At 37.0% G+C, this 16,908-nt stretch overlaps 1 protein-coding gene across 4 annotated transcripts in view; it reads left to right on the top strand.

Moving 5' to 3' along the window:
* Window positions 1-16,218, top strand: part of nup214 (nucleoporin 214kDa) — a 34,492-nt gene extending 18,274 nt beyond the window's left edge. For 2 of the 4 annotated variants that reach the window (XM_015392628.1, XM_015392612.1), the window contains exons 20-36: window positions 271-359; window positions 452-538; window positions 2,635-2,931; window positions 3,079-3,246; window positions 4,395-4,500; window positions 5,168-5,219; window positions 5,763-5,832; window positions 6,045-6,126; window positions 6,431-6,480; window positions 6,569-8,056; window positions 8,283-8,350; window positions 8,451-8,619; window positions 8,724-8,876; window positions 11,346-11,517; window positions 13,591-13,736; window positions 14,383-14,416; window positions 16,105-16,218. In XM_015392628.1, the coding sequence (XP_015248114.1) occupies window positions 271-359; window positions 452-538; window positions 2,635-2,931; window positions 3,079-3,246; window positions 4,395-4,500; window positions 5,168-5,219; window positions 5,763-5,832; window positions 6,045-6,126; window positions 6,431-6,480; window positions 6,569-8,056; window positions 8,283-8,350; window positions 8,451-8,619; window positions 8,724-8,876; window positions 11,346-11,517; window positions 13,591-13,736; window positions 14,383-14,416; window positions 16,105-16,141 (3,268 nt within the window). In that variant the 3' untranslated portion in view covers window positions 16,142-16,218. Of the gene's footprint in view, window positions 1-270; window positions 360-451; window positions 539-2,634; window positions 2,932-3,078; window positions 3,247-4,394; window positions 4,501-5,167; window positions 5,220-5,762; window positions 5,833-6,044; window positions 6,127-6,430; window positions 6,481-6,568; window positions 8,057-8,282; window positions 8,351-8,450; window positions 8,620-8,723; window positions 8,877-11,345; window positions 11,518-13,590; window positions 13,737-14,382; window positions 14,417-15,970; window positions 16,005-16,104 lie in introns of all 4 variants that reach the window. The other 2 variants (XM_015392637.1, XM_015392620.1) reach the window with 2 other exon arrangements.
* The last annotated feature ends 690 nt before the right edge of the window (window positions 16,219-16,908 follow it).

The following is a 16,908-nucleotide window of genomic DNA, read 5'->3' as shown; positions in this document are numbered from 1 at the left end:
GTATATTCTAACCCTTGAATTACGCCAGAAATGAACGAATAACTTCAGTAGCACTGAAATAATGGCAGTACTGAACCTTTTTTTTTTCTTCAAAATATCTTTACAAATTTTTATTACTGTTTTATGAACAACGCTTTCAGCTTGATACCTTTTTTTTTTTTTTTTTCAGCCCGGTGTTGTTAAAACTGTGTATGCAGAAATGTTTTCTATTTTTAACGAACAATAATTGTATCTATATATCATCTCATTTTTTGTGTCTTGTTTTGTCAGTTTTGGAAGAGAGCTTGAGAATTTAAAGGATGCCCTCCTAAAAGCCCGGCTGGATGTTTCTCCCCCTAAGACGAAAGCCAAACCTTCAGGTGTTTGCCATATTCTTGTAAAATAAAGTAATGAATAATATTTGATTTTTAAAACGGCAACATTTAAATGTTTTTTTTTTTGTTTTTTTCAGCAGTCAAGATATCACCAGTTAAACAATCCCAACTTCGCAATTTCCTCTCAAAAGGGCAGATGCCGCCTGTGCGCTCAACTGCACCAGGTACTATATTTTAATGTTGCGTACCACTTTAGAATACATTATCTTTGCCATACACAGTAAGTTTAAGTTTGAACAAACTGGTATATACACTCAGTATGAGGAGAAATAATTTACAAACATGTTTAAGTAAAGGAATAAAGTAGAGCAAAAAAGTATTTAGTCAGCAACTAATATTTTTAGTTATGTGATTTTTATCATGGGTCCATTTTAACTATAAGAGATGGAATGAGATATAAAAATAAAGGAAATCACATTGTAGGATTCATTCTTAAATTATGGTGGAAAATATGTATTGGGTCATCCACAAACAAATAAGATGTATGGCCCTCACTGACCTGTAACTTCTTGAAGAAGCTCTTCCCTCGTTGTAGCCTGCATAAATGTCAGCTGTTCATTATCTGTGTAAATAACAACTCTCCATAGCCCAAACATTCAGATTATAAACATAACCATAGCCAATACCAAAGAGCTGTCAAAGGAAACCAGGAAGAGAATTACAGTCATGCACCAGGCTGGGAAGAGTGAATCTTGTTAGGATAATTATCAATGAAGATGTGTGAGTTTATGGCACCTTGGTATTGGCTGCCTGTTGCTTGTCAGAAGTGATTTTTTTCTACAATAGTTCTAATTAAGACAGTTCCTCTGTCTGGATACAGAGTTGTTATCTTCATTTTGTACGTGGCAAAGATTTGGAAATGGAATGAGAGCGCTGTCCTTCAGCTAAGTGTAATATATTGATAAGGCTAGATCATGGATGTCTAATCATCTGCTAAGGTGCATGATGTAAAATATGATGATGTGGCAGACGGAAGATGTACAAAAATCCTTTTTAACTTCCTGAGAGATTAACCTGGAGGTGAGCAGCTGCCATTTGGTAAACTCTAAGCAATTTCTCTGGTCCGAGTAAGATTACAATTTCTATCAGAATCTGTTGTCATGTCTCCTGATTATTTAATACATATAAGTTATGAAGTGCTATTCAAAGAGTTTGTCCCGAGTAATCTCTTTTCAGGGAAAATAACCGGAGAGATAAAGCGTCTCCTATCTTTAACAAATGGTGTTTCTGCCCGGTTAGGCAATAGGCAACAGGTTTGTGTGAAAAAATCAACAGTGGGATCAAAACATACAAAGACCATGTGGGACCTCACGCAAGAAAAAATACCACAACTACAGAGAGACCTGATGATTGACCTGCCGAGAGCTGGGAGCAAAGTAACAAAGGCTACCATCAGTGACAGACTATGCTAAGAAGGACTCTAATCCCGCATTGCCAGACATTCCCCCCCGCTTAAGCGAAGACATGTCCCTGCCTGTCTGAGAATATGGTTGGTCCAGAAAAGGGTTGGGAGAATATCATGAGGTCAGATGAAACCAAAATAACTTGTGTTGAGTTATCCCAAGAGTACCGTGCCTACTGTGAGGCATGGGGGTGGAAACATCATGCTTTGGGGCTTTTGGGGCTGCAAATAGGACAGGATGACTAATTGTGTAAAGGGAAGAATGAGCTGGGTCATTTAACATGGGATTTAAAGACAAAACTTCCATCTATCAGTAAGAGGACTGAAGATGGAACGTGGTTGGATGTTCCAGCATGACAATGATCCCAAACATAGCACTTGGGCAGGCTTTGCTAAAAAGCATTTCAAGTTTCTCGAGTGGCATAGCCAGTCTCCTCAAACCTATTCAACATTTATGGATGGAGTCAAAACTCTGTTACCCAGCAACAGCCATAAAATATTACTACTCTGGAGGAGATTTGCCTGGAGGGATGGGCCAAAATAAGAGTTACGGTGTCTGTAAACCTGGTGAAGTTTGACCTCTGTCATTGACAGCAAACATTTTGCTACGAAGTATCGAGTTGAACTTTTTGTTATTGACTAAAAATCCTACAATGTGATCTGCTGCTATTGTTTTGTTTACTTTTTTGTTTTCCTTTTTTTTTGCACGTTTTGTCTCGTAGTTAGAGTGAACCTATGATGACAATTACAGACCTATTATCTTTTCAAATAGGAGAACTTGGACAATCAGTATCTGACTAAATACAATTTTGTCCCAATGTCCCATTATTTTAACTACAATTTTTTTCCACATTTCAGCCAACCTGTCTCGTTCAGCATTCCTTTCGCCCAAATACTACGAGGACCTGGATGATGCAAGCTCAACGTCATCCCTGTCCCAGTCCTTGGAGCCTCACCCATCTCATTTGGACCAGGAAGAGGAAGAATTAAAACCACTACAACCCCCTGCTATGACGTTATCCACTCCTCGCCACCCTACAGTTGTCAGGACCCCTTCTATCCAACCAGGCTTTGGAGGCATTCAGTCCACCCCTCTACCAAAAATCCACTCTGCACCAACTTTGGGATTTGGACTCAGTCCTATTCCAAGTCCAGGTAAGAAAATTACTGCCTGCTAATCTGGTTCATTGAATTCAAATTGTTGAAACAAATATTTGCAGACAGGAAATGTAATTTTTAAATAAGAGTGTAGCTTCTAACACAGAAACTTCTGTATCCCTATGTGATGCTTTTATGGTTTAGTTCCTACCAATATGATCAACCTCAGTGGCGCTGAAAGCACTGCTCTTGCCACAAAGACGGTAAAACATGGCGCTCCTCCCACTGGGAGAACTGTTCCTGTCACCATGTCTGCCCAGCAGGCTGCAGCCAGTGCAGCTATGCGCAGGCAAATGGCAACCCAGAAGACGGGTAGGAAAAATCTCTAACTTTTATGTCATACGATGTTTAGTGATTTGTATTAAATGAGACCGCTGTTGTTTGAATCGACGATTCTGAACTGCACTCCTTGTCAGATGGCTGGCATTTAAATATATTAGTGTTGAAAAGTTTGTTTCTCTCCAACTAGCACCACTCTCTCTGGCATTAGGTCTCTGTTTATGGTTCAAGCTTCTTGTCTTGGACATGCAGCTTGAACATGTTTGGACAGGATTCACAACTAATAGTGGTAGTTATAGTATAATACTGATTTGTGTACCAAATAAACTGGCATCTCTTTCACATGATTACTCGTTAATTAGCTTTAGCTTATGGCTTTTGATATTTTAACCCAAATCTATTCAGGGTTATTTATGTAGTCCTAGGTCATGAAAAAAATCATGTTTTTCGGATTTTAACTGCGCAGTACATGTATGATGCCTGTTATTGATCATGTGTCATGCCTAACATTGTTTCTGTACTAAAAATATCAGTGCATTAATATTGACTGATTTATAAGAGTGCATTGTGTACATGTTACTGAATGAGTATGAATATAGTGGTATGGAAAAGGATTTTAGTGGTTTAGCTTCAAAAAAATTTTGGGGGGGTGTATCTGCCAGTATTATTAGATTTTGTCATTTTTCTGAGGGTAATGAGACCCAAAAAAGAAATGCAGGACAGTTTCAGAAGTAGCATGAATGCCTTGATGTAGAGGCTGTTGACACATCAACTGGGATTTGATGGGTTAAATGGTTGCTGGATTTGTTCAAAGTCTTTTCAACACTGATGCTTGCTTACTTTAAATTCTTAATATTTTCCTGTCCATCTATGATTATGTATGAGAGGATTTGTGATGGACATTTTTCATTTTAATTGAAAATCTTTTCAATAATATTGCAATACCTATTATAACTCACTAGGGGGAGACGATGACTCGTAGAAAAAGAAAATAAATGAAACTGCTTTGCATCTCATCCCTTAATAACTGAAACATGTCCAGCCATATTTCCTTTTTTCCACTAATAATTAATCACCATATAAATATTTAGAACATTTAACTCTCTATTTTTTTTTTTTTGTTTAAATTTAAAAAACCTTGTGGAGGTTTATCCTGTAAAATTCTTCCATTTGTGTTTCAGCTCCTGTTGGTAGTACCTTGACAGAGTCCACCTTAAAGACTGTTCCTCAAGTGGTCAATGTTCAAGAGCTCAAGGAAAAGGGGCCTCCTGTTTCTTCCATCGTCAGGTAGATGCCAATCATTCAACAAGTTAGGATTGTTTACTTGGTAATACAGGGAGGGCTGAAAAAACAAAACAAAATACAAAAACTTGGTGTTCCAGGTAGCAGTGTCAAGCATTTGTACAAAAAAACTTTAATAAAAGAGGCGGTTGAAAAATGAAAACACTTGGGTAGGACAAGGGAAATAAATAAATCTAAATGAGAGCCTGGAAAATATAAATAAGTATTCACAAAAATCAGAAAATACACAACAAAATAAATAGTTAGTCATATTGAAAGATTTAACTAAAATAATGGAATTTTTATTTTAAAAAGACTGTGGTTTGAAGACATTTCGCTTCCCATCCAGGAAGCTTTCTCAATTCATAATGTCATTTTGAGTGACACTGGCCTGGTTGACCATGAACAGAAGGATTGTTCATCTATTAATGGGCAGAAAGCAGTTTTAGAATAAATTCTGAACTTATGTTTTGGGTCAGCAGGACACTTTTTCTTGATTTCCTTTCATTTAAAAATGACAAACTAATATTTTGTTTCTGTGCTGCCTTTGTCGAAGCAGACCTATAAAGAAAGACTATATATTATGTTTAGCTTTTAAATATTTACTTGTCAAAAACAGCTCTGGAACATTTATGTTTAAACAGTATTTTCCATCTTTTCTTTTTCTCCCCAGCTCTTCTGTACCCGATTTCACAAATCAAGTCTTTTCCAACCAAGTCAAACGAGTGAGTATAAGCGGAGGTCTCCCCGCAACTTTAGTTTTTTACTAAAATGAGGCCCAATACCAGTCACACAATGAAATATATTTAAAATAAACATTTTTCAGATTTAATTAGTCGCTTGAAAAGTACTTCTGTTTGCCGTAAGCCAGTAGCGTTGGTATGTTTTTCAGTTGCAGTACTGTTGAATAAAAAAGTCAAGCTTGTCAAATAATTTTAAATTTGTATTCTTGTGCCTTTAGTCTGCACTACATGTGGGGAAAAAACCTTGAACTTTTTTGCATGGGGGAGAAATGTCTCAGGTTTCTCTCATAGTTATGCTACAAATGGCATTTGATCGACTCAGTGGACCTTCACACAATTGTGCTTGTACTCCAAAAATCTCCAAAAAACTCAAGCAGAATAAAACCAAACACTTTTATTTATATATATACAATAAAGCATTTCAATGCCTCTAGTAAAGAATATGTGAAAGTGTTCAAATATCCCGTTATCTGTGGATAACATGATGTTTTCACATTTTGATGGCATTTCATTGTATCCTTGTAGACTACCACCCCGGGGATCCCTAAGGTCTCTGCTGAAACTGCATCCAGTCTACAGCCAGGCTTTGTTTTTGGTAAGTGTTGGATCGTTTAGTATGAACATTTGAAGCAAGGTTCAAAAGTGCAGTCTAATTACTTAAAAACGTCAGCCCCATTGTCATATTCTTGTCACATATTTGCTCTCTTAATCTTAATTGTTGTAATGATTCATTTTCTTTTCATTGTCCTTGGTTGTGACTTTGTTGAGTTTCTGACTTTACTTTAAATATGATCTTTGTTCCTGAAGGTCAACCATCCAAAACAGACATCTCTGTTCCAACTAGTTCTGTGGAACAAAGCAACAACAAGCCATTCTCCTTCACACCAGGGTAAGTTAACTTCATTAATGAGGAAAAAAAAAACTTCGAGGTGATCTACTGTTGTCTAGTTAAATACATTCTCATTGTTTAATTTTAAAGGTTCTTTTGTGTTGCTTTAGTGAAATAATGTAAAATATAATAGTTTCTATTGTGTTTTTTGCTAGGGAAAGTAGTAATGTAAGAAAAACATTACATCAGTCTTAAAACTTTTTTCTTAAAATATCTTTTAGTTACTATTTCCTGAGCAGTTTTTTTATTTAATACAACAATTATATTATTAATTTTTTTGTAATAAACTTTGCTGTTTTCACAGGTCAACAGGCTTTAACTTTACACCTGCCCCACAAGCTGGACTCACACAAGGTACAACTATTTCACTGTCCAGCAGAATTATGGAGTAGCTTACCATGTCAACATAGTTTATTTATTTTCTCATTTTCTTTCTCGACAGTTAAGGATTCAAATAAATTCTCTTTTGGCGGAAATGGCAAGATGACGTTGGGTCAGACTGGAGAAGAGCCGTTCTCTCTTACCCCAAAGTCTGCAGCTTCTGGTACTGGCACTGGGTCTCCCACACTGAATTTAAGCACATCAGGGGAAGTGGCCAAACACGGCCCTCTGTCCACGGCCTTCAAGACAGAGTCACAGCCACCAAAGACCTCAGGAGGAGAAACCCTCGGCAGTTTTTCTGGGCTGCGTGTTGGTCAAGGAGAAGAGGTCAAAGATTCTGGAACAAAGCCAGCTGCTGCATTCACCTTTGGAGAAACTGGACTCGGCAATGGCAAGGGAGTACAAGCCTTCAGCTTTGGGTCAGGTCTCCCAAAGTCTGCTGAAGGTTCTGCAACTACAGATTTGTCTAAGGGTGCCTCATCAAACAGTTTGTTCAAACCTCCTGAAACAAACTCCAAGCCAGCTTTCTCTCTCCCCCCATCCAGCTCTGCACCTTCACTCTTACCTTCATCTTTCAGTAGCCTTCTCACCGTGCCTTCAGAGGAATCAAAAGCTCCCCCACAGCTTTCAGAACCTACCCCACCCCCTGAAAAAGATCCGGTCACCACTGAACCATCTGAGCAAAGTACCAGTCGCCCTGTTGCTCCTGAGCCTGCAGTGGATTCTACATCCAATCCATCCACACCTGCACTTCCTTCTGTGATAACTGCCCCTACCCAGGACCTTTCTTCTACCAGTGTTGCACCAGCTGAAGCAACCCCTCCTCCACCTTCCAGTGTGCCTTCCACAACAGAAGCCACTCCAGTTCCCTCATCCACTCCTCCTGATTCCAGTTTGGTTGTTCCCAGCGCCCCATCAGTCTCCCAGGAAGCCCCCCCAGCTTTCCAGGTGCCTGCCTCTGAAAAACCAGGGTCCATTTTCACTCAGCCTGCTCCTGTAACGACAAACAGCAGCTCCATTGGAGCCACTCTAATCATCAACACTGCTGTCCCTGCAGCCACCACTACCACTCCTGCAACAGTGTCCACAGCACAAACTACTGTTGCCAACACTATCTTTGGGCAACCGGCTGCACCTCCTGCCTCCTCGGCCCCTGCAGCAACAGGATTTGGCTCATCTGCATTTGGTGCTTCAGCTGGAGCAACTTTTAACAAATCCGTCTTTGGCCAGGCGAGTGGCTTCGGCCAACCTGCAAGCAGCGCTGGATCATCTAGCGGCTTTTCTTTTACCCAGTCTGCATTTGGAGCAAGTTCTAGCAGTGCAACGACCGGAGGACCAGGTCTTTTCGGGGCGGTTACCCCTAGCAGTGCAAGTTCGTTCTCCTTTGGCAGTGCAAGTGCCAATACGGCCAGCAGTACTGGATCTGGGCTCTTCAAACAAAGCACGCCTCCTGTATTTGGTCAGAGTTCTGGATTTGGACAGCCATCCGTTTTTGGGAGTAACACCACCACATCCTCTTCTTCGGGATTCGGTTTTGGTCAGCCCTCAGGTAAGTCTGAGCAGAACCCGGTTTCTTAGACACTGCCTTGTTTGTCACTACAGTTTACACAAGGAAGAAAAAGCTCTGTTAACTATCCTTTAATGCATGTAATTATTCTTGTACCCCCCTGCCAGATCACGAAAGCTCTTTATGACCCTCTGCAAACTAATTTGATAAAAATTTTAGTTTTATTTCATTCTTTTTGTGAGATAACTGGTATGTGTTTTTGTCCCAGGATTTGGTTGCTCTGCTGCCACCCCTGTATTTGGCCAACAATCTTCAAATGGGAGTGTATTTGGACAGGTATCATTAATTACTTAAACTAACTGCAAAATCTGTTTTCTTGAAATGTAAAATCTAAGAGGATAAATGCCTTTCTTTATTTTCTTCATCCAATCTGCAGCAAACATCTGGGGGAGGTTTGTTTGGTTCCAGTGCAGCCAATACAGCAGGTTCATCCAGTGGAGGATTTTTTAGCGGCCTCGGGGGTAAACCAAGTGAGGATGCTGCTAACAAGAATCCGTTTGGTACCACAGCTTCAACTGGAGCATTTGGACAGGTTGCTCAGCCTGGTAGGTTTTTTTCTGCCTTTCTCATTGTTTTGGGTTTTTTATTCTCAAAACATGTGCCTGAGCTGTTTCACTGACTTAGTTTCCGTTGTCGATTTCCTCTCTAGGATCTAATAGTCTCTTTGGGAACAGTGGTGCAAAGACATTTGGGTTCAACACGTCAACCTTCGGGGAACAGAAAGCCAGTGGGACTTTCACCACTGGAGCAGGGAGTGTTGCATCCCAGGGCTTTGGTTCCTTTTCCTCACCAACTAAACCAGGTAGTTAAAGGTTTTAAATGAATTTTACTAATCCGATCCTACACAGTTTTAACAATTCTTCTTGACCTAAATCAAATTCCTGTGGTTTTACTTTTTATGGTGAATTGACATGATTTATATTTGCTTTACCAAATTACAGTGATTTTAACATAAAACACACAAGTCATTTGTTTTTATATAAAGAGAAAATATTAAGTTGAATTGGTCCTGGGTTTCTTAACTGCTAATCAGGCAAGTAAAGCTCTATAACTTTTTTAGGGATTTAACAAATGTCTCAGTTTTCAATCTTTTTAAAATAATCCACATTTACTCTTGATGTTTTTTTTGTCATTCCATTTTTGACAACTCTTACAGTGATATTACAGAATAAAAGGCATGGGCTGTTGTCATTGTTCAGAGCAGAATTAATGATTCAAAGTTGTTTCCTGTAGCCGTTTTTTTATCCATGTGCTCTGATGATGGGATTTTACCATTTTGGTTTCTTGACATACTCTGTCAGATACAAGCTCTGTTTGATGTGTGAAATAAAAATACTGAGAATCTGGAGAAACAAAAAAAGGCCATTCTAGAAAAAATATATTAAACTGCAAATATTTCAAATATTTTGAAATTATTTATTTAATAAATCCAAGAGGTACCTTAAAGAGTGAACTTTTCTAACATGATGGCTTTTCAATACTTATCAAATTTGCTTATCGGAAGGGCTCCTCCTTCTGATAAGCAAATTAGCAAATTAATTAATAATATTATAATAATATATAATATATATAATATATAATCAATATTTTAAGGTTTTAAAATGTAAAATGATAAAAAGTGATTTAGATTTGAACTTTCATGCTATCAATTAAACAACGTGATTCTGATCAGCAGGAATTCAGTACTTTATAACTCATGCAGAGGCTCAAACTGAATGCTACACATGTAAAATATTTAGCATAAAAGTGCTTGCATACAAATTATGGTTTTCATCTTATTAACTTCTCAGTAATCCCGTTAGCTTTCAAGTTATCTACAAGTAATTTATATATTTTTTATTTTTTGGTAGCACCCAGGAGGTCATTCCTCAGACTTGATGCTTTCTCTCTAAAATCCCTGTGCTGATTAAAGTGGTATTTTTTTATTTTTGAGCAGGTTTTCTGTATTTTAAGTCCTTATTTAGCTTCCGCCTCTCTGTGTAGCAGCTTTGCAGATTTACCATGTTTCTGTCTTTCTGTCATTCTTTGTTTATCATCTCTGTTCTGGTCTCTGAAAGGTTGACACTGCAACCTAAATTAAAATTTTAAATATAGGTCTGAAACAATTGAATCGATTATTGAAATAATCATCGACTTATTGAGTAATCGATTGATCATTAACAGGCGTATAGAGACTTTAAAACATGCCTTTAGCTGACAGAGCCTCCACTTAGAGCAGTAATTATACATTTATAAACATTTTGCATTTAAGATAAAACATTTTTTATCCATCAATACACTCAATCCAGAACTCCTTAGGTGGAAATGTTTGTTTCCTCTGGTTTAATTTCTTTTAAAATCTTCTTTAAGGAACCTTTCGCTATCCAAATATTAATCGATTAGTTGAAAAAATAATCAACATTTAATTGATCTGCAAAATAAACGTTAGTTGCAGCCCTAGTTAAAAATAAACTTAGAAATCTTCAAATTTCAATCTCTGTGGAGAAGCAATTCTATATGATTGTTTACTTACCGCAGCCACTTTAAAGATCCCCAAACTATACAAACAAAGCCATTTTCCTCAGTCGGGTTCTAATATTCACAAAAAGCCACATATTGATCTTGGAGACCACTACATTTCCAATCTAATCTAGATCCACATATTTTATGTTGGATCTGGCCAATGGCCTGTAATATTACAACTATTCTTACACTTTAGAGCAGATTGAGTCTAAAGAAACAAAATGTGTTTTTTATATTTATTTTGGACTGTTAAAATAAATAGAATCATATTTCAAACTGCTGTTAGGAATATGAAATTAAAAAGTTTTATATGTGTGGGGTATTTATTTATTATTATTTTTTAAACTAATAAGCTCTTGCTGGGTTATCAGCCATTGCTCAGCTCCAGTAGGATCCAGGTATTGCTCAGCACATTAATGTCCTACCTCTGGCATTTTTAAGGGGAATATAATCTCTTTATGTTAGCTCAATCAATTATTTACTGGGGCGTGCTGCTGGCCCGGCTGTAATTTCAGTGCAGCCCCCTCCGCCCGCTGCTCAGAAGCATCGAATTAGGTGTAAACTATTTATCCTGTATAGAAGTTATAAGAATGTTTTGCTTTGCAGCTGTAGGCGTTCTCCTAACTAAATGTCACTTCTCTTAAGGCGACGTGGTTTTTCACTCATTTAAGCCTATTTAGATGCATATGATAATTTTTTTTTTGTGTAAATCCTATTTTGGTTTCCTATGACCTGATTTAGAGCTCACTAATGTGTTTCTTTTATGCAGGGGGGTTCGGCAGTGGTCCAGTGTTTGGAAGTCCCCCTTCTTTTGGTGGTTCCCCAGCATTTGGTGGCACAGCATCATTTGGCGCAAACCCAGCTTTCAGCAGTCCGATGACTTCCTCAACTGGTAAAGTGTTTGGAGAGGGAACAGCAGCTGCCAACATGGGAGGATTTGGGTAAGAGTCTTTATCTGTATTGGACTCCAAAATATGAAAAACAGGAACGCAGAAAGTTTAATGTTTTGGATATATTCTCTATTGTACAACAAAGAGCTTTAACTTAGAAAACGTATATGCTGCATTGGATACAGTCCTGCAGTCATTCTATAGCTGCGGTTTCAAACAGTTTGCAGGTGTCAGTGTTACCCGACTACTTGAGATAAAAAAGCAGTAGCAGCAGAATATTGCCTGAAGCACAATGCAGCATCTTTGAAAATCTGAGCATATTTGTTTGCTCAGTCTAATTCAAGTGACAAGATCAATTATCAAACAAACTAAACTGTCATATTAGATGGAGTATTATTTGAGTCTGAGGCTAAGAAACACTTACCAGGTCTAATACTACATCTCTCTGCATCAAAGTGTTTTATTGTCTTTCTGAGGCTAAAACAAAGATCTTATTAATTTCTCAAATATTTTTCCAGAAATTTAGTCATTGAATGATCATCAACTGCGGTATATTCTCCAGAGAAACATACTGTTTGCTGAAAGAACAACCCACTTAGACCAACAATAAAGCCTAACTTTGTGAAAAATATGGACAGTAAAGATGAAAAATTTTATTTTTCTGTAAAAATTCCCTATTGGCATTTCTGAGCATTGGATGTCTCTCAAAGGACTGGGTTCCTCTTAACAAACCAGGTCAGCTTTGGTGTTTTATATCTGCAAACATCGGCTATTGACTCTTCTTACCGGCGATGTCTAACTAGATTTAGGCCTGGTCCATTTTAACACATAAAACTGCTCTGATCCTGAGTCTGAGTCATTCTATTGAAGCTGACTGTTGATGGAAGGAAAACTTTTCTCCCAGTCTCATGTTTCTGCTGCTTCAAACAAGTTTCCTTTTAGCTTTGCTCCAATTCTAGCTCAATCCTTCTCCACATTGCCTTCAGTAACAATTACCTCCATTTTGCACTAACACTAATCTAGAATCCCACCAAACATATTGAATGTGTACTTGTGATGTGACAAAGGCACTTTAAAGCGCTGGGATTGTTGTAAGCAATTTTCAAAATAAAATTCTTAGAATTATTTCAAAGTAAATAACTCCCATTGTAGTTCAATCCGTCTCTAGAGCTGTTCTCCAAAATGCCAAAAAGAAATTTGAACACGAGGGCAAAGGTATAATCTGGTTTAGCGCTGCAACTAATGATTATTTGACAAATCAATTAATCTGTCAATTTTTTTTCCAATTATTCGATTAATAATTGATTAGCCAAAGGTTTCTTAAAGAAGAATTTTTGCAAAATTAAACCAGATGAAACAAAAACTTTTCCACTTGAGTTCTGGATAGAGTATATTGACAGATGAAAAAGAATTTATCTTGCAAAATGCAAAATGTTTATATATTTTCTTTTTACAGTTACAGGTATAATTACTACTCTAAGTGGGTCGCTCTGTCACCTAAAGGCTTGTTCTACAGTCTCTATACTCGAGTAAATGATTAATCCATTACTAAATCAGTTGACTATTATTTCAATAATTGCTTAATCACAATTAATTGTTTCAGCCCTAATCTGGTTTAATATCTAATCTGGTCATCACTGATTGTTTTTATTCTTTGTATTTATTTGTTTTATTTTGTTTTTTAGCTTTATAAAGCTATTTTTCTGTCTTGTTTTTGTCGTGGTGAGGTTGACTCTGAGCTCAAAACTATGGATCTCTGCAGGGGTAGATTATTCTCCTCAGATAATCCTACTTTGGGGTCATTCTGCCTGCAGATTAAACTGGCCTGCTCTCTCCATTTCTTCTGGCTGTTTGCTCCTTTTTTTTCTTTTCAGACTCAATAGGGATGTTTTCAGTAGAACAGATTAAATCCTGTTCAAATCCCGTCCCCTTCAATCCCACATTCAAAAGCCTTGCAACCCTATTTTACTTCAGATTTGCTTGCTTTGAGTTTTACAAGCAAGGATGTGTATTGTTGGACTTGTCTTTGTCTAGATGCATTAATCCTTCAAACTGTGTCTTGTTTTCATTAGTGCCAATTCATTTAAGCCATAAGTGTTTGTCTGTGAATGCCACTGTTTTCAGGTTCTCTTCGCCCCCCAGTGCCCCTTCCTTTGGCGCCCTGGCCAGTCAAAGTGCTCCTACATTTGGCAACTTGGCCCAGCAAGGCAATGCGTTTGGAAGTCAGCCCAGCAGCTTCTCAGGCTTTGGACAGCAGCCACAGACTGGAGGTGAGGCGTCTATTTCATTTGCTGTTGTGTTTTCCCCTCGTCCTCTTTATATGCCAGGAGCAGATTCTACAGTTACCGTTTGATGGTGTGTTGGTTTGGGTAACTGCTTAGATATACAGGCATTTATCTAAAAATAAAAAATTATTTTGTTCAATTGTATTTTTGGGGGAAAAGTTAAATCCATTTTTGAGATAACCACCAACTTTTATCAGATTAGAGCATGTAGAATACCGTTTAGGTTGTCCTCAGTTTTTCATTTTATCCTTCTCCTAATTCTTCTCTTTTTCCATCCATCCATCTATTGATTTATCAATCTAACAATCTAGCCACTCACCCTCCTTGGTTTGTGAAGGTTTCCTAATCAAAGTCTGATGGCTTTAAAATTATCCCCCATAAATAGATTATCTCTTGTGTAAACACTAAAAAGGACTAAGAACATTTTTAAAACACGACATCTGAAATAAGCTTAGTTTTAACCTGAAAAATGTGTCATAATCTCATGAAAATAATTTCTAATGTACTAAAATCAGCTTTCACTTTGCTTTCCTTTACAAGCTGCTGTGTTAGCTGACGCTAGCTATTCATAAATGAGTTTTATATACATATGTCTTTAACTGCATAAATCCGTTCTCTTTTTTTTTTATAGGATTCTCAGGAAATGCATTTGGGTCTGGAAGCCAGTAAGTGGTCAATGTTTCTTGTTTTATTTTGTTTTCTGCATGCGCTGCAGAGCAGTTAGCCCCACACATCTGTGTGCTTTGCCTGTGGGCTTTAGGAGATCACATCTTTATCTTCCACTGCTCTTCGTAAAACCTTCCTGATTTAATATCTCCTCATCCAACCTAATTTAGTTAATCCCCTACCTCATCGTTTTTCTCCTCAGTCTCTTCATTCTAATTCAGAACAGTTTTTTTTGTTTGTTTTCTTTCTCCCTAAACTGATAGAAGCTTTTCAGTTGGACACTGAATATAAATAACAGCATGACATTGAATGAATAAAATATTGGATCATGTTAGATTGTAGAGTATTGGTTGTAATAAATGTACATTAAAGTCTGTGGAGCTGAACTCTTCAGTTCTGTTGCCTGAAGTCATTAGATGTCCTTTTTCTATCCTAATGCATCTCCTGCCTTTTCATCCCGTCTTTGGTTTCTGCTTCTGTATGCTGCTGTATGTCTCAGTGTTGCCCTGGGGTCTCTTCCATTTATCTGCACGCTAAAGTACACATTTCTGTGTGGAGAATTGTCTGAGCTCATCAGACACCTTCGGATAGAAATCCTAGAACTGCTTTTTTTTCTGTTTTTATTCTGAGAAATGCATAAAACAGACATAAAGTTTTTTTTCCTATGAAGAGAAATATGTTTTCTCTTAATTGACTAACTCAACGCTGCTCTTTACAATGGATCCCAGTGTATTTAATAGAATTAAAAAGTCACATTTTATATTGGAGCTCCTCTAGGCTGCATCACTCCCTGCAGATGTTCCAGACTGACCAAATGGTGGTTAATGGAAAGTTTGATATAATTTAATATAAAAAGCCATAACTCAAACTAATTCAAATGTGTCGCTTTAATTTAAAAGCCAGATATTTTTAGAAGTAATTACTACTTTTGATGTTTAAGTAGCCATATCAGCACCCTCTGGTGTTTTTCCATGCTTAAAACAAAGAATGAAACAGTTTTTATTTTGTGCTAGGATGGTAAAATATACTATTAGCAAAATATACTGCAGTGCATTTTTTTTTTTTTTATGAAAAATTAATATTTTTAGTTAAATATTTGATTATTTTTCCCATTTGTCCTTAATGCAGCAAGTAAAGTGAATTAGAAAATTAGAATTAAAATGTCCTCAATCTTAATTTATTAGTCTAAAATGATAAATGTACCACTGATCTCAGTAGCTATGACTACGGCAGCAGAAACTCACATTTACAATCCATTATCAAATTTATATTTTAAATAATTAAGTTAATGCAGGAATACAGTCCTTAACAACAAATATGTGACCTTTTGGAGAAAATGTTTTCCCTCCAATATTTTGGGGGTTTTTTTAAGTTTTTTTTTTTGGACAACTTATAAAAACACTGTGTTTAGTAGATAGATTAAGCTTAAAGTTTAGGGCTGTGTGTACGCAGGTATTTTTATTTATTTTTTATCAAATCAAGGTATTTATGTCCAAGTATCAATTCTGCTGAATGAATCTAAGTTTGTCTAACAATTCACCATTTCCCTTTAGAATCTAAGAACAACAGCAAAGGGAAAAGGCCTCTGTATGTTAAAGCAATTCCTTGGTCCTATTATTCTACCACTATTTCCTGCTCCAGCTATACAACTCATTATACTCTCTTTCTTTTTGTACTTGTTTTTCAGGTCGAGTTCCCAGACATTTTCCAGCTGGAGAAGCTAATGTTGGTTTAAACTTCTACAGAAAATGGAATGTTTCAGTAACAATATGCTGTATGCAACATATTTGGGGAAATGGGAGCAAATAAAAAGAAGCATTTTCCTCTAAACATGAAATAGAAATTAAACTTCAGCTGAAGGAGTGCAGTTGATTGTCTACATGTACTACATTTCTGTAAAACATTGATAAGTTTGTTTATCCTCGGGACACTGCATTTGGAAAAAGTAGAACCAAATAGCTTATGTTTTGCTGCTCTGATTAAAAGTCATTGTTTGCCTAATTTTAAGATATTTTTTGCAATCAAATACAGAAGTACAAAAGCATCTAAGATTTAATTGTGAATATGTCCACTTTTAGTGATAAGTAGAATTGTTTGCAATCTGGGTTTATCTGAGGACTGTGTCCCTATCTGACCCCCCCAACTGCCTTGTTGATTTCCTTTATGTGAAAACATTGATGGGTCCTTTTGAATTAATCTGCTTATTTTTTTTATTTAGAATGAGGAGAAAATCTGTCTATCAAACCGTTATTGCAAAACCTCAGCTTGATGTATTTTTTTACATGGGAAAGAAAAAAATAAATGCTTTTCTGAAATGGTTTGAATTTTTATTTGCATTATTTAGATGTACAAACAGGACTGGTGGCTAAAGGTTATTGCATGAGGACGTGTTATTTTCAGTGTTCCTGTCTGGAAAGGTATAGCTTTTGATTTAAGGTCTTTCCAGATTTTATTTAAGTTGCAAAGTTTTTCCTGTTTTTTTTTTTTTTTT

The sequence above is a fragment of the Cyprinodon variegatus genome, unplaced genomic scaffold (genome assembly GCF_000732505.1).
Source record: "Cyprinodon variegatus isolate N-32 unplaced genomic scaffold, C_variegatus-1.0 Scaffold23, whole genome shotgun sequence".
In the NCBI taxonomy this organism is placed as follows: domain Eukaryota; kingdom Metazoa; phylum Chordata; class Actinopteri; order Cyprinodontiformes; family Cyprinodontidae; genus Cyprinodon; species Cyprinodon variegatus.
Note: the sequence above shows the minus strand (reverse complement) of the source record. Positions and strands in the feature narration are given on the sequence as shown.